General features: G+C 52.2%; 2 protein-coding genes across 10 annotated transcripts; one reads left to right on the top strand and one right to left on the bottom strand.

Moving 5' to 3' along the window:
• Positions 1 to 274: 274 nt before the first annotated feature.
• On the bottom strand, positions 275 to 4,904 carry OARD1 (O-acyl-ADP-ribose deacylase 1). The gene is made up of 6 exons (XM_071578503.1): positions 4,547 to 4,904; positions 4,353 to 4,423; positions 3,109 to 3,253; positions 2,948 to 3,006; positions 2,158 to 2,270; positions 275 to 1,902 (listed from the first exon to the last, which is right to left on the bottom strand). The coding sequence occupies exons 1-6, from the start codon at positions 4,734 to 4,736 to the stop codon at positions 1,800 to 1,802; spliced, it is 681 nt and encodes a 226-aa protein (XP_071434604.1). The 5' UTR covers positions 4,737 to 4,904; the 3' UTR covers positions 275 to 1,799.
• A 720-nt stretch (positions 4,905 to 5,624) lies between these two features.
• NFYA (nuclear transcription factor Y subunit alpha) lies at positions 5,625 to 21,067 on the top strand. Of its 9 annotated transcripts, none has more exons than XM_071578614.1 (10): positions 5,625 to 5,712; positions 8,225 to 8,324; positions 9,811 to 9,894; positions 12,624 to 12,770; positions 14,044 to 14,175; positions 14,819 to 14,924; positions 15,360 to 15,526; positions 16,157 to 16,330; positions 17,030 to 17,131; positions 17,888 to 21,067. In XM_071578614.1, exons 2-10 carry the CDS (start codon positions 8,250 to 8,252, stop codon positions 17,939 to 17,941), a joined length of 1,041 nt encoding a protein of 346 aa, XP_071434715.1. In that variant the 5' UTR covers positions 5,625 to 5,712; positions 8,225 to 8,249; the 3' UTR covers positions 17,942 to 21,067. The 9 variants fall into 9 exon arrangements, with proteins under 9 accessions (XP_071434715.1, XP_071434716.1, XP_071434717.1 ...); XM_071578615.1 differs by having other exon boundaries at positions 9,808 to 9,891; XM_071578616.1 differs by having other exon boundaries at positions 9,808 to 9,894; positions 15,378 to 15,526.
• Positions 21,068 to 22,731: the final 1,664 nt, after the last annotated feature.

Here is a 22,731-nt window from a genome sequence, read left to right as displayed (position 1 = left end):
CTTCATGGGAAAAGATCTTAGAACAAAGCTGCTGGTTAGATAAATGCATTAGAAAGTCCATACTTCATAAATGGGGAAAAAAGGGATCTAAGGTGAGAAAGAGGTTTCCCTCTGTTCCTCTCAATAGTCAGAGCTGTGATTGAATTCAGGGCCAACAGATTATTTTAAATTGTGATGGAGCCCAAGAACTTTATTTCAAACACAACAAACACATCCTCCCCTTATACAATTTGGGATACAAAACTGGGAAAAGCAAAGTGAAATAAAGTCACTGCAAAAGGCAAAGCACTGTTTATTCCTTCTCTACTTGCAAGAAGTCCTGAATTGAACCTGACAAGTGGGACATCCCAGGGAATATTTCGTAGCTGAGAAGGGAGAACTGTATGTTAAAAAATTTCCAGAGTACACAAAGCACTGGAGACCAGGATCACCTTCCAGTAAAACAAGGCCCAGCCCAAGCAGGCTCCAGGGATGCCACCAGCTAAGGAACTTTGTCACTACAATATAAAACCAGACACAAGTAAGGGTAGGAGTAAATCTGTGAGCAGCCTGGTCTGCTCAGAGCAGCTCAATGCTCTAAGTGTCAGTTTGTCCAACTTTACTTTTCCCAGCTGGGCTTTCAGCCACAGCAACTCCCCACCAAACACCAGTTTACAAAGGATGGGTGGGGAGCAGGGAGAATAAGGACAAGGAGTTCTTAGACACAAACAGGATTTGCATCAGCAAAGGAGGCCACAGAACTGACTGATCCCTGGTGCTGAGACCAGAGAATGCTCCACACACTCCATTCCCAGGGAAATCCAATCAGGAACCCTGTTCTGCCACCAACTTCCCAACTGTTATATTCATTTTTATGTTCATTCAGCACAGCTGGCACTTTACTGGGCATTCAGTATGAGAAGTCAAAAAGATTCGTTATTGTGGGAGGGTGGGGAACCAAACACAAAGGAAACAGAGTCTGTGACAGTCCCTCAGTTCTGGAACCAAACTTTGCCCAATCAGGTGCTTTGCAACAATCTGATGAACCAGGTGTTCCTCATTTGCTTCTGTTATGGGTCATAAACTCCAACCTACATCTAACACCTGAACTGCAACTGCAGTAAACAAGACAAATGTAAAAATCCAACTTTAAACTCCACTCTGAGTTTTTCAGAGCACATGAGTCACTGTCACATTCAGGTTCTCAGCAAACTCAGCTCAGCAGAATGTACTGAATCAAACACACACCCAGCATTCCCTCCAAGCCCAGCCTTCCCCCAGAACAGCCACAGGGATGAGCTCTGATTCAACAGCAGGGCACTGTTTATTTAACATCACAGCATGATCCTGAGTGAGCACATCATCATCAAACCCTACTTGTGGCTAGAAGGGAGAAGTTAAACCGTTACACCTGTAGTAACACGTGAAGTGAAAGAGTGCCAGGTAGGACATGGCCAAACGAACGCAAGTGCCGGGGCTCCCTGTGGCAGCTACTCAGCATCAACCCGAACGAGAATCCAAACGACCCCCAGCGGCAGCGGCCCCGCTTCGCTCCCAGGAGCAGCAGGAGCTGCGTGGAGCCCCACTGACACCTGGTGGCTGCTGGGACAGACTGGGAACGCCCTGAGGGCTCACCGCTGCCGCCTTCTAATTAACACCCAGATTAACTTCTCTGGAACTTGTTGCTGCCCAAAGGCTCTGTCTGTCACTGAGTGAGCGACACCCGGACGCAGAACGTGCTCGCCCAGGCAGGTCCCCCCTCTCCAGTTCTCAGGTTCCACCCCTGAAAATGGGGAAAAGGGGCTCTTTGGCTCTTCTGCTCACAGGCTGTAAACCGTGATCTTGATGTCCGTGTTCTCAAACACCTCACCAAGGATTGCTGAAACTTTTTCCCACTTCAGGCCATCGAGTCCACATCCAATCCTGGAAGATAAGACATCCAAAGAGCTGGAATGGCCTCATGCTGTTCCAAACCAGCCCTTGGAGCAGCTGCAGTTTGAAGTAGCCTGAACTCAGCTTCCCATAAACCACCAGAACACAGTGGGAATAAGGAAACAACTTTGTTTTGTGGTCACTGAAGTGCCCTGGGCAATGCCAAGCTCACCTGGGCATGGCGATGTCTGTGACCCCATTGTGCAGACAATGGGCTTTCATGGCCCTGGGCAGTGCCAAGCTCACCTGGGCATGGCGATGTCTGTCACCCCATTGTGCAGACAATGGGCTTTCATGGCCTCCAAACTCTTCCGCATGTTGTCGTAGGTTGGTTTGTGAGAAACCTTCTGCTTTGTGATCTGGGTCAACATGTAAAAGGTCAGTTGTGCCTCTGGCAGGACCACTGCAAACTGCTGTCTGTTATAAACACATTCCATGGCATTCCAAAGCATCCCCCCCAGACTCACCACTGTGGGAAGACTTGAACAAAGCAGTTTGTTCACAGCTTAAAATACTCTGATTTAGCAGCAGGTTCTACCCATGTAAGGGGTCAATGTCTAAGCACAGGAACAGCCTGGCTGCTCCTCGACCAGCAGTGTCTGAGTAACACACTGAACACCTGTGGTTGGGACAAACACTGCAGAAACTCCTGAAGGAAACCCAGTAAAAAGATGGAGAAAGAATTTTACAAGGGCCTGGAGGGACAGGACGAGGGGGAATGGTTTCACACTGACAGAAGGAGGGTTGGATGGGATAGTGGGAAAAAATTCACAGGTTGTTCAGGGGAACTGGAGCTACCCCATCCCTGAAGTGTCCCAGGCCAGGCTGGATGGGGCTTGGAGCAACCTGGGCTGGTGCAAAGTGTCCCTGCCCATGGTAGGGGGTGGCACTGGATGGGCTTTAAGGTCTCTTCCAATGCAAACCATTCTGTGGTTCCACAAACATGACCAAAAACCCCACAGATTTTAAAGCCTTCATGACATCAGCCATTACAGTTTATCTGCGGGGAGGTGCCCAGTGACGCCCCAGCTCTTACCAGGTAGTAAATGTACCGCTCGTCTCTCTGCAGCACGGCCACCTCCCCCGTCTTCTTCTCTAAAGTGCACAGATCGAGGGGTTAGAATTCAAAACAGCCACATTCCCCCGGGGCTCCCTGCCTGGCGAGGGCTCCCCTGCGGCTCCCGCGGCCCCACTCACGCTGGTCCAGCAGCTCCTGCACGCCGCCGAACTTCCTCTTGAAGAGCACGGCGATGCCGGCGCCCATGCGGCAGTCCTCGCTGATACAGTGCGCCAGCGCCGCCGAGCCGGGGCACGAGAACAGGTCCCCCTTCACCTCCCGCAGCTGCAACGGCAACAGCACAGACCGCCTGACCCTGGGGCTCCTGGCCCTAAACTTGCCTGGGATGTAAAACAAGCTGCGCATCTGGAGTTTGGATTCAGGCTGGTCATCTGGAGGCGGCAGAGCCCGGGGGGACAGCCCCGACAATGTGGCACCACATCCCCTGTCCCACCACTGCCCGCATCGCGCTGCTGGGGGTGAAGCTCCAGCGCTGGGAGATGGGGGAGCAGCAGCGCTGGCATTAACCTCTTCCTCACCAGAAGCTCCCAGCAGGGCGGGCACACGGGGCACAAGAGGGTGCCCAGCCAGGAGAGCAAAGAATCACAGAATCATAGAGTGGACTGGGCTGGGAGAGAGGAGAGAACCCACCCCCTCTCTGGGCAGCCCATTCCAATGCCTGACCACTCTCTGCAAAGAATTTCCTTCTAATATCCAGAGAGGGTGAGGCTTTGAGATGCCCTTCACAAGCAGATGATCTGGCATGGATTACAAACCCCACACAGAGTTTTAGACTCAACAGTATTACAAGCCCCACACATGGAATTACACCCCCAGCCCTCCCAGAATTACAACCCCCCATACACAGAATTACCAACCCACTACTATCATCTTTACTACAAGATTGTTTATGAGCATCACGTGCCAGGCCAGCAGTTAATTTTACAAAATCAAAGCTTAAAAGGCCAAGCATGTGGTAAGACAGCACAGCTGGATTAGAGCACACCCCAGCACCACCAGCGTGTCAGTGCTGGGTGTCATTCCCACATTTGGATTCTCAGAAAACTCAGTTCTCTGCAGACTATAAATTATACAGATACTGCTGTATACAACACACCCTGCCCAAGGTGTATTTACACACTTGCAGCATTCCCTCCCAGCCCAGCTTTCCCCCAGAGCAGCCGCAGGGCTGTGCAGGCAGGCAGGGGAGCTCTGGGCTGTTGTGCAGCATTTACAGCACTGACAGAAGTACAAAAGCACATGAAATGCAGCCCAAGCGCCCCCTTTGCTCCCCAGAGCTGCCCGGCTGTTGGAGCTGCGCTAACGGGGAGGCCTCTGCGCAGACGAGCCACAGCAACACCCCCGTCACCCATTCCCTACGCACTCGCTCCTCCTGATCCTTGGAGCAGTGGGTGGCCATGGTAACAACGTGGGGTATGGAGAACGCTCCTGCGGCTGCAAAGATGAGAGAAAAACAAGTTATTAGGGCTGGCAGCGGGCGCCAGGCCGGGCTGATTTATGTGGGACAGCCGGGACGATGCGGACAGGCCTGGGACAGCCCAGGGGCGGCGGGGGCACCTGAGCTCCGTCCCGGGGCACGGCACAGCGGGGCCCCCCCGGGCTGCTGCCTTCCTCCTCCTCCTCCTCCTCCTCCTCCTCCTCCTGCCCCTCCGGGACCCTCCGGGGCCGCCCCCGCGCTGAGCGCCGCGATCCTTCGGGCCGGGCCCGCGGCCTGCGCCACGCCGAGCCTGCCCAGCACCGCCCACATCGCTCCGGCCGCGCCGCAGGGCCCGGCCCCGCCCCGGGGACACGGGACACGGCCCGGCCCCGCCCCAGCGGGACAAGGACACGGCACGGCGGGGCCGCCGCAAGGGGACACAGGCGGCGCAGCCTCAGCCGGGATGCCAGGCCCGCTTCACACACAGCGGAGCTGCCGCCTCACACACCGCGGCGGAGCCTCCTCACGGGGCAGCGGCGGTGCCGCCTCACACACCGCGGCGGTGCCGCCTCACACACCATGGCGGTGCCGCCTCACACACCATGGCATTTCTGCCTCACACACCATGGCGGTTCTGCCCCACACACCATGGCGGTTCTGCCCCACACACCATGGCGGTTCTGCCCCACACACCATGGCGGTGCCGCCTCACACACCGCGGCGGTTCTGCCCCACACACCATGGCGGTTCTGCCTCACACACCATGGCGGTTCTGCCTCACACACCATGGCGGCCCCGACCCACACACCATGGCGGTGCCGCCTCACACACCATGGCGGTTCTGCCGCACCCAACATGGCGGTTCTGCCGCACCCAACATGGCGGGTCTGCCACACCCAACATGGCGGTTCTGCCTCACACACCATGGCGGTTCTGCCGCACCCAACATGGCGGTTCTGCCGCACCCAACATGGCGGCCCCGACCCACCCAACATGGCGGCCGCGCCGCTCTGGCCTCGCGGGCGGACCGTCTCTATGGTGCAGGCCCAGAACATTCCGGGACAGGGGGCGGGGCCTGGCGGGTCCCCCTCCGGTGCGCGCGCGGGGGGCGGGGCCTCTCCAGGCGCGTGCGCGGCGCTGCCCCCGCGCAGGCGCAGAGGGCGCGGGGAGGGCCGGGCCCCGCCCCTCGCCCCTTTGTCCGCGGTTGGGCGCCATTTTGCGCGGCGGGCGAGTGCGGGCGCTGATTGGGCTGCGGGGCCGCGCGGCGGAGCCAATCAGGGCGGGGCGCGGAGCGGAGCGCGGCGCGGTGAGAGCGCGGGATTGGCGGGACCGGGGCGGGACCGGGACGGGACGGGATGGATGGAACGGGATGGATGGAGCGGGATGGAATGGCATGGAATGGCACAGCTCAGCACGGCACCGCACAGTCACCGGGACCGGCGCGGAACTGTGACCCGGCCGGCGCTCCGCTGTTCCGCTCCGGCGGCTGTTCCCGGGCTGGGGCGGTCCCGGGGCCCGGCGGTGCCGGCGAGGGGCAGGGAAGACCCGGCCTGGCCCCGCTCCGCCCTCCCCGCGGCCACAGGGCCGGGGCCGCCCCCCCGCCATCCTCCCGGTGTCCCCGCTCGAGCCGCGGCCGCGCTCGGTGCCCCCGCCCTGGCCGAGGGAGGGCCGGGCCCGCCCGGGCACAGCCCGGCTCTGCCCCCGAAACTTGTGCCCGTTCAGCGCCCTAAAACAGCCCCGGGGCTGCTGGTCGCGCGGGTTTGCCCTTAGCGGGGGTTGTTCGCAGAGCAGACTGGCACTGGTGCCGCTTCTGCGGCCTCTTTTCTATATACAAGTGTGTGTGTATATAAATATATTTGTATTTTTGGAGTGCTGTGCAGGGCCAGCAGTTGGGCTTTGCTGATCCCGGCAGGTCCTTTCCAGCTGAGACCCTTGGGTGTGTCTGTGCACAGATGGGCACCCAGAGCGGCCGACTCTGCCCCTGCTCTGGAGGCTCCGCCGTTCCCGGGAGCTCCGGGGAGGGGCTGCTGTGCTGCCTCTGACACGGCGCTGCTCTCTCCAAGTTAACTTGGCCGCCCTGAGTGTGAGGAAGGCAGTGAGATAATCCCCTGGAGGGTGACGTGTAAAATCTGCTCTGTGGCTTTGGCCGCGGCTGGGGCAGAGAGTTGGGCTTGCAGTGCTGCTGACACGTTAATTAAACAAGCCAGGCCTGATCCTGGGTCTGGGATGAAGCATTCCCAGGGAGAGGATTGGCTGGGGCAAAACCAGTGCCCTGGTGTCCTGTGCTGGCCATGGAAACACTGCCCGGAGAAGGGAACGTGGAGCTCTCTGGGAAGGCCCGTGGACATCTGGGGCAGGAATGGAGCATCCAGTGCAAAGCTGAACGGGGCCCCAGGACAAACACCAGCACCCTCAGGAGGAATATTTGCCCTCTTTTGTTCTGGCAGGCTGTGAAAAACTGTGGGTAAAAGGCAAAGGATGGAACTAAAACGGCTGCAGTCACCACAGCAACTGTTCCAGGGAGTCTGTGACAAAATTCTGATGGCATTCCTTGGAAAACTGAGGGAGCCTGAGGGGGTTTGATGCTTTAGACTTCGAAAATTAAAGTTGCAGGCTGAGTTTCCTTTCCCTAATGTAGCAGTCAGGACAGAAATCAAACACTTCCTTACAGTAACAGTAAGAATTCCCTTGTTGATCCTGTGAGAAGCCAGGTGGGGACCAGGAGGTGATGGAGCTGATGTTTTATTTCAGGAGGGTGTCCCTGTGTGTGGGGAAGGGGCCAAGGAATGAGAGGCAGCAAGAGGTGCTGGGAAATCTGCTGCTGGTTCCCCAAATACACGAGGAATATGTTTGAATAGAGAAATTCTTCATTGCCCCTGCAGGTGCCAGCCCTGGGGACAGCAGTGCCCTCTCTCTGCCCCTGCAGGTGCCAGCCCTGGGGACAGCAGTGCCCTCTCTCTGCCCCTGCAGGTGCCAGCCCTGGGGACAGCAGTGCCCTCTCTTTGCCCATTCCAGGTGCCAGCCCTGGGGACAGCAGTGCCCTCTCTCTGCCCCTGCAGGTGCCAGCCCTGGGGACAGCAGTGCCCTCTCTTTGCCCCTGCAGGTGCCAGCCCTGGGGACAGCAGTGCCCTCTCTTTGCCTGTTCCAGGTGCCAGCCCTGGGGACAGCAGTGCCCTCTCTTTGCCCGTTCCAGGTGCCACCCCTGGGGACAGCAGTGCCCTCTCTTTGCCCGTTCCAGGTGCCACCCCTGGGGACAGCAGTGCCCTCTCTTTGCCCGTTCCAGGTGCCAGCCCTGGGGACAGCAGTGCCCTCTCTTTGCCCGTTCCAGGTGCCAGCCCTGGGGACAGCAGTGCCCTCTCTCTGCCCCTGCAGGTGCCAGCCCTGGGGACAGCAGTGCCCTCTCTTTGCCCCTGCAGGTGCCAGCCCTGGGGACAGCAGTGCCCTCTCTTTGCCCATTCCAGGTGCCAGCCCTGGGGACAGCAGTGCCCTCTCTCTGCCCCTGCAGGTGCCAGCCCTGGGGACAGCAGTGCCCTCTCTTTGCCCCTGCAGGTGCCAGCCCTGGGGACAGCAGTGCCCTCTCTTTGCCTGTTCCAGGTGCCAGCCCTGGGGACAGCAGTGCCCTCTCTTTGCCCGTTCCAGGTGCCACCCCTGGGGACAGCAGTGCCCTCTCTTTGCCCGTTCCAGGTGCCAGCCCTGGGGACAGCAGTGCCCTCTCTTTGCCTGTTCCAGGTGCCAGCCCTGGGGACAGCAGTGCCCTCTCTTTGCCTGTTCCAGGTGCCAGCCCTGGGGACAGCAGTGCCCTCTCTCTGCCCCTGCAGGTGCCAGCCCGAGGGAGCCCAGGCCATGGAGCAGTACACGGCCAACAGCAGCAGCTCCACGGAGCAGATCGTGGTGCAGGCTGGGCAGATCCAGCAGCAGGTATGCCAGGGGGGAGGGCAGCTGGAGGGGGCACTGGCACAGCCTGTGTGTCCCCAGAGGGTCCCAGGGGCACTGAGGGGCTCCGTGTTCTCCTGGCACCTGCTCAGGGGACTGACTTGGCTGAAGGGCAGAGTGAATGTGGCTTTTAAAGGACACTCATTAGAAGGTGAAATTCAGGTTGCCAGATTTCAGTGTGGACAGGGAGTTTGCAGAGTGGCAGGGATGTGAGGAGAGTAACAAATCTCTGAAAACTGAGGGAACAACAGGAGCAGGAACGGGCAGTTGTCCACAGGATTCCCCCCAAACTGAAGCAAGTTTTGCTCAAGCCCACAGAGGCTTTTCCTCCAACCTTCCTCATGTGAAGGATTTATTGAAATTGTTCATTTTAGAGCTACAAGTGCATCAAAACAAACACACAGTGCAGGAATCAAACCAGCCATGGAGCTTGGAATGAACTGAGCCTTCCCAAAGGAAGTTCTGAGTTCATGTTATGATGTGCAGCTGAGCAGGGCTGGGGTTTTAAGGGCTCTCACTCAGATTTAGTGAGGTATTTTCAGGTGAGTTGTGCTGCTGAATTTCTGTTGCATCTTCAGTTTGTTCTAGTTCAAGGCAAGAGGAGTTTGGTAGTTTGTCCTGCAGAGGGATGAGACACTGGGTCGTGTTCTCAGTGAGCTCTGCTTTGCTTTGGCTTCAGCAAGGACCAGCTGCTTCTACTGAATGTAATTCACTTCCTCAGTCACAACAAGATTGCACTTGAGGTTAAAAAGTTTTACAATGGGCATTATCAGAAATAGCTGCTTCCAGCAGATAACCAAGGATCTGTTTGGTTCTATTGACACTTTCTAGGTAAAGAGGAGATAAAGCCATCCCCTGGCTTTCCTTGTCAGTACATGCTCTTAACGCCTGTATTTGCCATGAAATGTTTTCCTAAAATAAGTTGTTTTAACAGACTGTTGCAGTTCAGCTCTGAGGAGAGAGCTGTTCCTTCAGCTCCCCAGTGCTAACACAGTTACACAGATTATTTTGGGACTCTTACCAAGGAGGCTAAAGATAGAAAAGGCTTTTAGCTCTAACTGCTCTTGCAGCCTCTCCAGGTTGTCCTTCAAGGTCAGTGGGGGGCAGAAATGAAGCTCAGACTGTGGGGCAGGAAGAGGTTTGTGGCCTTGGTTGTGACAAACCAGTGTGACCAAAACCTGGAACCCTTCACAGTGATAAACCTGGGCAGTGAAAGGAGCACTGAGAAGAACAAAACCCTGGAACAGGTTTCAGGTTGTGCAAAACAATCCCTCCTGTCCCTTGTAGGTGAATTCAGGTGGGGTGTTGAAGCCTCTCAGTGTCACGTGTTGGAACTCCAGCCTTAGGTTTGCTGAACATTCCTGCTGTTCCCAGAGCAGTGTGTATGAATTTTGCCCTCACCCTCGTCGTTGTCTCGTGGCCCAGCTGTGCATTTCCCTGTTTAAGCTCTCCCTGTTCCTGTTCCCAGCAGCAGGGAGGTGTCACTGCTGTCCAGCTGCAGACTGAGGCCCAGGTGGCATCGGCCTCAGGCCAGCAAGTCCAGACCCTCCAGGTAGTGGTGATCTCTCTAATTGTGTTTCTGAGCACTGCATGACCCTCCCCATCACCACATATCTAATGCTGTGTTGTTTCCAGGCTCTGAGTGGGAGCAGGAGGGTTTGGCAGCAGCAGTGCCTGTGCTGGCTGTGAACAGGCTGTGGGGTTTGCCATGGCCTGGGAGCCCCAGTGGGGTCTTGGGTGCATGCCAAGGACTTGCTGCTGCTGTGAGGCTGAAAGGGAATAGTTAAATGGGGCTTCAAAGGGAAAAACACCCAGATGAGGAAGTGACAGTGGAGATAAACCCCAAAGATTTCCTGTAGTTCCAAGGAAATGAGTTTTCTGATCTCCCCTGTGAGGAGTTCTGTGCCTTCCCTACATGACAGACAGGCAGAGGGGGTGGGTGAGCCCCGAGCTGGAAGGGGGAAACCTTTGCCTCTGACTAAAAGGGCACCTGGGGACAATATTGGCTGATGCAATTTCTTATTTACAAATGAACAACAATTCAGGAACAGTGGGACTCCAAACAGTAAATATATCACAGACAGAAAGAATTGATTTGTTTGGGTGTGGAATGTTTTCTGCCTGGCAGGGTCCATTTCCCACCTCACACAGGCCTTACAGGGGCACACAGACCCTTCTAAAAGCAGGAGCCAGACCCTGGGCTGCCATAGCATTTAGCACAGCTCTTTGCTCTCAGGGGTTTGGTTTGGTTTGGAATTCTGCAGAGCAGGAGAGTTCCAGGGGCCTGGAATGGTCTGTGCAGGTGCACAGTGAACACACAGCATTGTTTATGTTCAGAGTTCAAGTCTGGAACGTTGGCTGACTTGGATGGCTCTGGTCACTGTGGCCTCTGGCTGTTGTTATGTTCCCTACCCTTTTTCATTTTGTCTTGCTCTAATTCATTAACAAACCTCCTGGAATGTGTCATTTTCCTTTCTGCTTATTGGTGTGTGCTGCTGCCTGTGCTTCTCTGTGGCTGCCATGAGCATGTTCCTCTCTGTGACCCAGGCCCAGCACTGCTGGGGTGTGCAGGGACGTGGCTGTGACCTGCACAGGCTGAGGGACAGCAGTGGCACAGGTGGGAGGTGACCTGTGAAGTCACCAGAGCCAGGGTAGGGCTCATTGCTGAGGTTGTTCCCTGAGGGGTGTGAGCCCTGCAGGGTTCACTCTGCTCAGGGGTCCCAGAGTGTCCTGACTGTCCCAGCTCCCAGAGAGTCACAAGGAGAAACCCAGGAACTCACTGACTTTCTGCCATGGTATGTTGCTCTTGTTCCTAAACAACTCAGAGCTTGTGAGTGATTCCCTAGTCCATAATGCATTTCACAGAGAGGCAGAGTATATTCTGAGGTAAATTTGGAGAATTTGGGGATTTGGCAGCTGAGGGTGTTTAAACAGAGAGATTTTCCCCTTCTTTTTCTTTTCATGGGCCTTCTTCTTGGTGACCAGAGACACACCTGAGCCAAGAGTCCAGAGAATCTCTTGCCAGACTTAAAACAGAATCCCAGACTGGTTGGGACTTTAAAGCTCATCCAGTTCCATCCCTGCCATGGGCAGGGACACCTCCCACCAGCCCAGGTTGCTCCTGGGCCAGCCCACCCTCATAAATATATTTGTGTTTGTGAATCCACTCTAAGCCTTGCTGGGCCCAGCAGTGGCTGCTGCTCATCAGTTTTCACTTTTCCTCACTGAACTACATTTTGTGTTGCTCCAGTTACAATTTCACTTCATGCTCATGCAGAGTTTCCCTCAGCACATCCCCTGCTCCGTGTCAGTCAGGAAATGCAGGTGTTGAAGGCATGAAATTGGAGAGAGCTGAAGCCACCCCAGAACCTCCCTGTCAGAGGAGCTTGTCCAGAGCTCTCTCAATAGGAACCCCAATTAAAGATCAGTAATTGTGATGTGGATAATGGAGTTTCTTTTATTCTGCTTTGCTCTTGGGCTGTGCATGAAGGTAGTTACTGTGGCTGGAAAATGTAGCAATGCTTTTCCTGCTTCGTAGCAATTAGACTGCAAGAGAAACAGATAATTTACTAAATGCAGTGGCACATCCTGGAAGGGGTTGTAGAGAGCAGAGCTGTTCTGACCCCAGGGTAGTGCCTGTGCTGGGGGTCTCTGAGCACCACATTGCCATGGGTAAGGCTGCTCCTCCCGTGGAGTTTGGGGGAGCTGGGCAGGTATTTCCCTGCTGTGTGTGGGTGCTGTGCAGGTGTTCCATTGCTGTGTGTGGGTGCTGTGCAGGTGTTCCATTGCTGTGTGTGGGTGCTGTGCAGAGTGTTCCATTGCTGTGTGTGGGTGCTGTGCAGGTGTTCCATTGCTGTGTGTGGGTGCTGTGCAGAGTGTTCCATTGCTGTGTGTGGGTGCTGTGCAGGTGTTCCATTGCTGTGTGTGGGTGCTGTGCAGGTGTTCCATTGCTGTGTGTGGGTGCTGTGCAGGTGTTTCACTGATGTGTGCAGGTGTTTCACTGATGTGTGCAGGTGTTTCCCTGCTGTGTGCGGGTGTTTCCCTGCTGTGTGCAGGTGTTTCCCTGCTGTGTGTGGGTGTTTCCCTGCTGTGTGTGGGTGTTTCCCTGCTGTGTGGGTGCTGTGCAGGTGTTTCCCTGCTGTGTGGGTGCTGTGCAGGTGTTCCCCTGCTGTGTGCGGGTGTTTCCCTGCTGTGTGCAGGTGTTTCCCCGCTGTGTGTGGGTGTTCCCCTGCTGTGTTGGGTGCTGTGCAGCTGTTTCATTGCCTGCCTCTCTCCTGGTTGCAGGTGCAGGGGCAGCCTCTGATGGTGCAGGTGAGCGGAGGGCAGCTCATCACCTCCACGGGGCAGCCCATCATGGTGCAGGCGGTGCCCGGCGGGCAGGGCCAGACCATCATGCAGGTGCCGGTGTCGGGCACGCAGGGGCTGCAGCAGGTGAGGCAAACACAGGGGCTGGTGCAGCCCCCCGGGGGCAGCCTGGCAGCTCCCACCCCAGCAGGGCTCGGGCTCTGCAGCAGGGCTGGTTGTGCTGTGGGACTGGCCCTGAACCCTGCCAGGAGCGCAGGGAAATCTGCTGTGGAGTTGGGGTTTATCCTTTATGCCTTGGTGCAAACCTTTGGGGTGAAATCCACTAAAATACAGCTGGGCTGGGTTTTTCATGCAGTAATGGAGTGGTTTGGGTTGGAAAGGACCTGAAAACCCATCCTGTTCCAGCACCTGCTGTGGGCAGGGGCACCTTCCACTAGTCCAGGTTTATTTCCCTCTGCCTGGCCCTTGCAGTGTACTTGGGGATCTGGGGCCTGCTCAGTTTGTGCCTCAGAGAAACGATTAAAAAAACCCCCCAAACTTGAAAATAACTCCTGTGCTCAAGCTCATCTGGTATGTGGTGGCTGAAGGGGAATTTAAACATCCCCTTGCACAGAAGGCAATACTGTAGGATGTCTGGAGGTGGATTTTTTTGGAAACAATTATCTGGAAATACTTGTTTTGTAAATTTAAAGAGGTGGTTGAAGTGTGTTTGTTTGTCAAGCAAAGGGAAGAACTGTAACCATGGCACAATGGAGGTGTCCTGGTGATTTAGGGTAGGATGTAGGAATCCAGTTCAGCACAGTCCAGGAAGGCAAATGATGGCTTGGTGTTTTGAGAGGTTAATTCAAAATTTCTTTTGTTGAAAACTAAACAGGTTTTTTCCAATCTGGTTGTTGGAGGAAAATCCATAACTGAGTTTTTAAGCACAAACTTAAAACCATGTTCCAGTTCCTCTTTTTTAATCTAAGAATGTTCCATGGTGATGGAAAGACTTTGCAAAGCTGAGGACAACTTTATATATACCAGGAGTACTTCTGTATGCTGGATAATTAACACTCCACAGATGTCTTAAATCTTAGTCCTCTTGTTCTTTCACCTGACTATTATTATTACCAGTTTTGTGTGAATAATTTATTTCTTCTGCCTGATTTATTGTGTAAGCAGTGGGAGCTGCTGGAGCTCAGTGACACAGCATGCTGGGCCCTCTGCTGTGCCTGTGGGGCTGTGCCACAGGCAGGAATCCATTAAAACTCCTCGGTTTGAAATGGAAAAAGAGAAGACTTGGTGCTTTTTCTGTGCAACAGTAAATCATCCTCAGAGATGACTTGGTCATGCTGAGGCCAAGGAGGGAGAAATCAGAGGCATAGTTAATGTTCCTTTCTGACTCTTTCTTCCACAGATTCAGTTGGTCCAGCCAGGTCAGATTCAGATTCAAGGTGGGCAGGCTGTGCAGGTACAGGGGCAGCAGGGCCAGACCCAGCAGATCATTATACAGCAGCCCCAGACTGCAGTTACTGCTGGCCAGACACAGGTAACTGCACAGCATGAAAGGCTTTTCTGGAGAGGATCAGGAAGAGAAACTTGACAAATCTTAAGATGTGGTTAAGTAAAAAAGGGGGAAAAAAGGAATTATTAATATTGAGGAGAACATGAGAATAAATGTCATGTTTTTGTAGTGTTTTCATACATAACTCTGGGGCAGAATAACTAAATTGCATGTTTTTATCCATTGTGTCTCTGTATTTTATTGGTTCGTGGTTGTTTTTGTCTCTGTTGAATTCTGAAAACATGAAGCATTGCTAGTTCCATACTTGGGCCATTTGTGGAGTAGTTCAGTCACACCTGGGGTTTCTGCTGATGTTTCTGGTTAGGACCAAAATTAAATTTTGGAGCAGGATAGTTCTTCCTTTCACATATTCATACTGAGACAGGAAACCCAGAATTTGTTCTTTCAGTATTGAACACTGTACTGTTAGAAAAAATATCTTACAGGTGCTTCAGGTGTTTTATCTCCAGTTCTTTGGTTTGTGCTTCAGCCTATTTCTTGATGCTGGTTATGGAGCAACAGAAATAGGTGCCTGGAACATCTCAAGCACCATGTGTTAATTCAGGAATTGTAAAGCATGAGGAAAATGAGCAGTGTATAAAGTTCCTGTGTTGTTTGTTTTGTTTAGACCCAGCAGCAAATAGCAGTGCAAGGGCAGCAGGTGGCCCAGGCTGCTGAGGGCCAGACCATCGTGTACCAGCCTGTGAATGCTGATGGCACCATCCTGCAGCAAGGTAGGGCTGGGCACGGGCAGGGGTTGTGCTTGGTGCCCAAAGCCAGCCCTGAGCTGGGAGTGCTCTGCTCAGATTGTGGGGGGTGGGTGCCCCAGGAGGTGTTTGTGCTCTGCAGGAATTCACTCCCAGGTTCTTTCCCCAGAACCATAAAAATGGCTCTTGTCTTTGGGCTGTTAGAATAGAAACCCTTAATTTTGCTGCTGCACCTCAAGGGTCCATGTCTCTCACCTCACACTGGGGTTACTGTGCAGGTACAAATGCAGAAACCAGGAATTCTGATGGAATTGAGTTACTGCCATGCTTTGCTGAATCTCTGCATGTTCTGGAAGGATGAATGAGTGAAACACAGAAGTGGGACTAATGTTGTTCCCTTCTTTTTGTGTGCGTGTTTTTGTTTTTCTTTTTTTTTTTCTTTTGTGTTTTACTTCCTTAAAGTTACAGTCCCTGTTACAGGCATGATCACCATTCCAGCAGCCAGCCTGGCTGGGGCACAGATTGTCCAGACAGGAGCCAACACCAACACCACCAGCAGTGGCCAAGGGACAGTCACAGTGACACTGCCAGTGGCTGGAAACGTTGTCAATTCAGGGGGAATGGTCATGGTAGGTCTGAAACTTCCCACTGATGTCTTTGAAGGCTGAGCTTTAAGATGTCTCTCTACAGATCTGCCTGGATTTTCACAAGGGTATGGAGTGATAGGACGGGGAGAAATGGCTTTAAGGCTTAAGTAGTTTGAGTCAACTGCTGATTTTCTTGAGAATCCCTTCAGATTTGTGTCTCTGGGTCACAGAGATTTTTCCTGTTTCTCTGTAGTGTGGAGCCTTTTGTCTGGAATTCTGTTGGTCCCCACTAGATGTCAGCAGCTCTGCACTGTTGGCTTAGAAATGCTCTGAAATCAGCATGTAATTTAAATAAGATAACCCAAAAGAAAGGGAAGCACTTGGCACGTCCTGTTTGTGTAACTGTACAAGAAGCAGCAACATGGTCATGGAGTTGAATCATTTACTGAGATTTTGCTTTTATCAGAAAAAACCCCAGGACTGATAAGTAATTGATTTGTTTAAACTTATTTGCAGTTTGAGAACAGCTGTATTGGTACTTGTAATTTAAGTAGCTGCATTATCTGAGCAAACCCCAAACCCTTTCCATTGTAATGTTTTGGTTTTTCAGTTATTTTTGGTGTTCACTTTGTACTGTGAGCTGCGAGTACTAAACCCCCCTTGTCCCTCCAGATGGTGCCTGGGGCTGGGTCAGTGCCAGCCATCCAGAGGATCCCCTTGCCTGGGGCAGAGATGCTGGAGGAGGAGCCCCTGTACGTGAATGCCAAGCAGTACCACCGTATCCTGAAGAGGAGGCAGGCCCGGGCCAAGCTGGAGGCAGAGGGCAAAATTCCCAAGGAAAGGAGGGTGAGAGGAAACCTCGGGGCTGATACAGGGCTGCTCTGTGGGAAAGGCACAGAATCCCACCCTGGCTGGAAGTTGAGGGCTGGAATCTTGGTGTTCCTTGATTTTGTTCTTAATTTTGTTCTTGTTAATAAGCTACATCATTGCAAATTATCGAAGTCCCTTGGGGACAGTCCTGCTTCCTTGGGATGCTCTGAGGTGTGTGTGGAGCTGTTACCACTGGGTATTGACTGCAGACACCTTACCTGTGGGGCAGGGTCATGGATGGGCACTGGGCAGCCTTCCAGCAGTTGGGAATTTCCCTTAGGGAAGCCCTGCCCTGGGAATTGTGCTGCTCTCTCAGGTCCCCCTTTTCCAGCAGTAGAATTTCTATAGGGAAGCCCTGCCCTGGGAATTGTGATTTCTCTCTATGTCCCCCTTTTCCAGGAGTAGAATTTCCATAGGGAAGCCCTGCCCTGGGAATTGTGCTGCTCTCTCAGGTCCCTCTTTTCCAGCAGTAGAATTTCCATAGGGAAGCCTTGCCCTGGGAATTGTGCTGCTCTCTCAGGTCCCCCTTTTCCAGGAGTAGAATTTCAATAGGGAAGCCTTGCCCTGGGAACTGTGCTGCTCTCTCAGGTCCCCCTTTTCCAGCAGTAGAATTTCCATAGGGAAGCCCTGCCCTGGGAGTTGTGCTGCTCTCTCACCCCCTTCCCTCTGCTGCAGAAATACCTGCACGAGTCGCGGCACCGCCACGCCATGGCCCGGAAACGGGGCGAGGGCGGGCGCTTCTTCTCCCCCAAGGAGAAGGACAGCCCTCACATGCAGGTGAGTGGGGTTTTATCTGGATTTGGGACAGCTTTCAGCCCTTCACTTTCCACTTACAGGTGTCTGGACTGCTTGCTTTGGTTTTTTGGAGGTTGCTGAGCCTTGCCTGCCTTTGTATTCATGTTTCAGGCATTGGGAAAAACCTCCTGTCTCACTCCTTGTAGAGAGAATTGTGTTTGCCTTGAGGAATTTAACTGCAGTAATAGGGATAGAAGTGTATTTCCTTTGTATCTCTTAGGGCAAACTCACACAAACATCAGTGTGTATAAAACAGCCTTTCTGGCTGGGTACCAGGAGTGTTGTTTTAGGACATGAATTTGAGGAAGAGACACCTTATCTTACATCTGATGGAAATTAAAAATTGGGAACATCTGAGTCTTACTTAGCTGCATGTTGATTTGCATAAGAAGTGCAAGGGAGGTTTCAAAGGAAGGGACTCACTGGAGTAGAATTAGCAGATTGTGTTGTTGATCAGTGCTTTAGAACAGTCCCATGGCTTTAGGGAATATTTCTTGTTCTGAAGTAAAATCCTTTCCAAATGCTGAACCAGGACTAGGTTTTCCTGGTTACCAGAAACAGCATTTTCCTGGGAACTGTTAGGATTTTTGTATCCCAGTCTCCAGCAGTTGCCTGTGAAACTCAGGAAAAACAGGACACATGTCAGAGTCAGGGCTGGGGCAGGAGTGTCTCCTCCTGATGGTTGTGTCACTTCCCTCTGCTTCATGGAAAAACGTTGGATGTGTTTTATGTCTGCAGGATCCAACTCAGACCAACGAAGAAGCAATGACACAGATGATCAGAGTCTCCTAACCACTCCTTCCAGGAAAACCACCTGGATGGAATTCCCATGCCTCCTGCCAGTGTGTCCTGCCTGTCCAGTGTGTCCAGCGAGTCTCAGAGTGGGACAATCCCCTTGTCACAGCCTGTCCTTCCCTACAGAGCAAACACCACGTGGTCAGGGCGTGGCTGAGGTTTTAACTCACCAAACAGACCTGCAGAATTCCTTGGCCACTTTCCTGATCCAGCACAGGGAATTTGGAGTCTGAGTGCTCATCAGCTGCACCACAGGACTGTGTTTGCCCAGCAGAGACTTAATTCCATCCACTCCTCACCCCTTTGGACTTGGTTTCCCTGAATGGTCCCTGTTGTTGCACTTCTGGACGTGGCAGAAACTGAAGGGGATTCTTTTCAATTCCACTTTGTAAATGTGTAAACAACAAGCTCTTCTCTGGGAAAGGTTCAGCCATCCAGTCAATGATAGAAATACTCAAGATTACTGCAGGACTTGATGTGTTGTGTGTCTGTTCTAAGAACTAAGGTGGTAGAGGGTGATGTGGGGAGGATTTCTTTAGTAAAAGCAGTCTCTGGGTGCTTTTTGTATGTTTATTGCCAGTAGTTGTTACTTTGGAAGAAAATGATGAGTATAAAAGTGATTTAAACTTTTAAGTGAGTCTCTTCCAAAGGATTTTTCATTTTAAATCTCTCTAACCTGCCAGTGGAGTGCAGGGTCCCTCCAGAAGGCATCAAACCCTCAGTCTCAGAGTCTTGGCACTTGATCATCTTCATGATGGTATTTCTTGGTGCCTAAATCAACTCTACAGCTCTCCTCGTGCAGAGTGAGGGATGTTCCAATTCAGCAGCAGCTGGGGCAGCTCACCCTGTCCTGAGGTACCTGAAGGACTGTTAATGAAGGCAGATACTGATGAACCTTTCAGGCTTTTTGTAGATTATCCTGTAAAAAACAAAGTGGCACTTAATAAAAGAGGAGTACTTAGTTTTAAAAAAGGGACTTTTTCATGACCTACAGCTGGTTTCAGGCTGAGCCTCTCCACAAAGCACATTTATCTTTAATTCTGTAGCTCCTTCCAGATTCTAAGCTGCTCCATTCTTACTGCTTTGAAATTTGGTGGTGGGAGCAGAAGCCAAAAGTATTTAACAGCTGATCTCACCTCAGTCCAGGCCTGTCCCTCCCACCCTCAGCAGTGGAAAGCTGCTCTGTGTGTCCTCTGCCTGCTGGAGTCCCAGACCTGCCAGGTTTTGTGTTCTGTAGTTGAAACAGGATCACAGCAGTGGAGCTTGGGATTGGGAATATTGCCAGGGGAATGAGAACCTGGGCAGGGGAAGCTGCAGAGTGAGGGATTTGGGGTTTTTTGAGGAAAGCAGCCAAGGATGGCTGAGACTGGGTTAAATTCAGTGAACATTTTCAAGTGACAAAGGAAGTAAATGCAGCTTGAAAAATAAACCCCACGTTATTTTTGCCCCCTCTCAGTTACTGGAAACTTGTGACTAAAGACAAAGGGGAGGACAAATTAGCAAGTTGTGGATACAAAAGACAGAGCTTGAAAATTGGATAAAAGTACTAAATGTAAGAGAATGAGAAGAGGGAATGCAAGAGGAGGGAGCAGAAACGTGGATAAATGTTGGAGTCTGCTTTGTGTGCTGGCAGTCCTGGAGGAGGGGAATGCCTGGCCAAGTCCCAGGGATGTGCAGGCAGGAAAGGGCCAGGAGGAACTGCAGGTGGATGTTCTGAAGGAGTTCAGTTTTCTCAATTCTTGGTTCCCGGTTGGTACCCTCCCCACAGCTGGCACAGAACTGAGGCTGGGAGGGAAACGGGCACAGGGGGGCACCTGCAGCTGTGGGGGGAGCTGGCTTGGCTCTGGGCAGGCACATAAATCTTCTTTCTTTCAGCTCTGTCTTAAGTTAGGCCAGTAAGCCAATGCTTTGCTCCCAAATCTTACAGTAGGATCTTTTTCTAATGATGTCAAAGGCATTTTTACCCCATGGCACTGATGGCATCGTTGGGCCTTGGGTTGCTCCTGCCTTAAATTCCTGCCCAAGCCCAGGGTGGTGCTGGTTTTGCTCAGCTGGCCCCTGAGACCCTCACACAGCATTTCCTGGGAGCTCCTTCCCCCACTTGAGAACAGGCAGCTCTCTGAGGGAGTAACATCTGCTTTAGTTGGGTTTGCAGCATTAGTGTAAATATTTTTAGAGCATCTGTACATTTTGTTGGTGGAATATTTTAGTGCTGGAGTAAGAGCCTCCCCACAATGTTTCTGCTTTTCAGCTGATGGTTCATCTCTGTCCTGAGGGAGCCCCTCTGAGAGCTGGAGATTTGGGAAGCAGCATTATTGCTTGGGCATAGTTTTTGGTTTGTTTTGTTTTTTTAATGAGTAATTACTTTTTTAAAAGAATTTATAAGCTTCTCCCAAACAGGTAGAACTTGTTTCCCAATAAGCCCCAGTAGGTTCTCTGCTCTGTTGTAGTGTATGAAGACCTGGATTTGTGTTATGGGAAGTCTTACTGTTGATACTTTATTAAATAGTGATGTGAGGGCCTGAGTGCTGCCTCAGGTTTTGTTTGGTTTGGGTTTTGTGCTCACTGCTCAACGTCCTGTTGGCCTGGGGAGAGTGGAGGCACCACCTCAGTACCAAAAACATCTGCTTGCTTTTCTGGGGGAAATCTGATGGATTGGAGGCATGTCCAGTTCAAACCTCCCTGGTAATTAAATGGGAACTTTTTGTTTATTGGCTGCACTTGAGCAGAAACACTTGAGCAGGGGGTGGAAATGTGGGTGAGGATAAAAGAGGCTCAGGCAGAAACATGGCCCATTAAGCCAGAGCAGGGAAGCAGCAAAACCCCTCAAAAACCAGATTTATATGAGTGCAAGGAGTGGGAGTTGGGAAAAAATGGTCCTCAAGTGATGCTAGATGGGTTTAAGGCCCTGCATGTTAAAAAGAAGGGAAAAATAAACTTTTCTTTGTGGATGGACGTGGGAGGGTCCTGAGGTTGACGTAATGTCAGGCAAAGTTTGTATATAGTGAAAAGTTTATAATTTTTTTTATATGATGCATTTTTTCAGGTGTATTTTGGTCTTTAATAGATGCAATTGTAAGTACTGTGTACACTCTCCAGCTAATAAAATTTATAACCTGGGAAGCTGTTGCTGTGTCTGGATGTTGTGGGTGATGGCAGGGCAGGGCTTTGGCCCCCCTGGTGTCCCCTCAGTCCCCTCTGAAGAGAACAGTTGCATATTCCACAGGTCCTGCAGAGGCTGAACTTCCCAGAGGTTCCTGCACGTGGGAGAAACCCATAGAGGCTGCAGCAGAGAGAACCAGGCTGGCTCCATCATATCCACAGCACCAGAGGTGAGGAGGTTCATTTGGGAGGGGATTTTGTGTGTTTTACAAGTAATTCTGTTTCCAGGATAAAAGTTCAGCACCCAAATACCGCCCTTGGTGCCTCTAAACACCAAGGTTTGGTTTGGTGAGGTCAGGACTGACCCAGGATCCCTCCCAGCTGTGTTTCCTCTGGCACTTGGCAAGCCTGGGGGAGGCTCAGGAGTTTGGATTCCCTTCCTGCAGTGCTACCAGTGAGCAAGGGACCCCTCCCCAGGCTCAGCAACCCTTCTTGGGGTCTGTCTTTGATCAGGGTCATTAATGGGGTCCCTTTGGATCAGGGACTGTCTCTGGTCTGAGGGTTTAGCTGGGGTGGGTCTCGGGCTGGACTGCCAAGGCAGAGCCATTGGGGCATTGGCTGGCCCATATTTGTGCTTTTTTTAGCAGGTAGAAAGCAAGGACATGGTAAAACTGAGCACCCTCAGCAGAAGCCTCACTTAGTTCTCCTGAATCTGCAGGAACCTTCTGGAGCTTCTCCTGGGACTGGCGAGGTTGGAACAAACTGCAGGGAGAAGGGGCAGGCTCTGTGTGTGTCCCACTGCTCTCAGATCCTGCTGTGCTTGCAGAGTGTGGGAACTGTGGCTTTAACTCTGCTCCTTATTGGTGTCACCTGTGGCAACGTCCCCCTTCTTAGTGGGAAGTGAAGTGGGGTCAGAATCTGCATCAAAATGCCTAAATTCCTCTTGGAAAAAAACCCCAGCAAAGCCCCCCCATGAGCAGGTGATTTCCCACATCAAACCATCCTTAGGGACTCTCCCCTGCTAGAAATGGGTTACTTTTTCTCTGGCAAAGATTTGGATTGCTCAGAGCCTGTTCCATCCCCTGATGTGAATACAAGATTTCATTAATCAAGGAAGCCAAGGCAGGGTCCCCCACACCAGCTGGCTCCAATTTGTTTATCTCATTAGTATGTATCAAAAACATGCTTTGAAAAAGAAATTCAGGAATTATCTGTGTCTCAGGAAATTTCCAGGCTCCAAAGAGAGCTCTTTAACACAGACCTGTAATCTTTCTTGTCAAGTGGTAAGAAATTGCTGACTTTTAGAAGGCCATTAATCCTTTGATTAACTCACCCCAAACTTGCAGCTTGCTGCTGTTCCCTGGGTTGTTTCTCCCCTGGAAAGGGCTCCTGAGCTGATGTTCTCCTGAGTCATTAAGCTGGAGCTTTCTCAGCTGCACTCTAATCATTTTCCAGGAGAACTCATTCATCATTCCAGTCCCTCCTGCTTTAAGGAGACTTTGATCAGAGTTACCTTGAATGTGGAACACAGTTTTGCAACACTGGAGTTTCCTGGTGTTGCCTCTCACAGAAAGGGAGTGATGAGGGACAGGGAGTTCCCTTTTTTTGTAAACAGCCTCACAAATTCTGAAGAACTTGGAGTGTTGATTCATCAGAGGGAGAAGGCAGAAGAAATAACCCCTGTG

The sequence above is a fragment of the Pithys albifrons genome, chromosome 28, assembly GCF_047495875.1.
Source record: "Pithys albifrons albifrons isolate INPA30051 chromosome 28, PitAlb_v1, whole genome shotgun sequence".
NCBI lineage: Eukaryota > Metazoa > Chordata > Aves > Passeriformes > Thamnophilidae > Pithys > Pithys albifrons.
Note: the sequence above shows the minus strand (reverse complement) of the source record. Positions and strands in the feature narration are given on the sequence as shown.

Excerpts from the sequence above, each read along its gene's own strand:
- OARD1 (XM_071578503.1), bottom strand. The coding sequence starts at position 4,736 with ATGTGGGCGGTGCTGGGCAGGCTCGGCGTGGCGCAGGCCGCGGGCCCG. Across the intron at positions 4,424-4,546 it reads TGCCCCGGGACGGAGCTCAG|CCGCAGGAGCGTTCTCCATA; the intron begins GTGCCCCCGCCG and ends TCATCTTTGCAG. Across the intron at positions 2,271-2,947 it reads AGCGGTACATTTACTACCTG|ATCACAAAGCAGAAGGTTTC; the intron begins GTAAGAGCTGGG and ends ATGTTGACCCAG.
- NFYA (XM_071578613.1), top strand. The coding sequence starts at position 8,250 with ATGGAGCAGTACACGGCCAACAGCAGCAGCTCCACGGAGCAGATCGTG. Across the intron at positions 14,925-15,359 it reads TGGCACCATCCTGCAGCAAG|TTACAGTCCCTGTTACAGGC; the intron begins GTAGGGCTGGGC and ends ACTTCCTTAAAG. Across the intron at positions 15,527-16,156 it reads ATTCAGGGGGAATGGTCATG|ATGGTGCCTGGGGCTGGGTC; the intron begins GTAGGTCTGAAA and ends TTGTCCCTCCAG.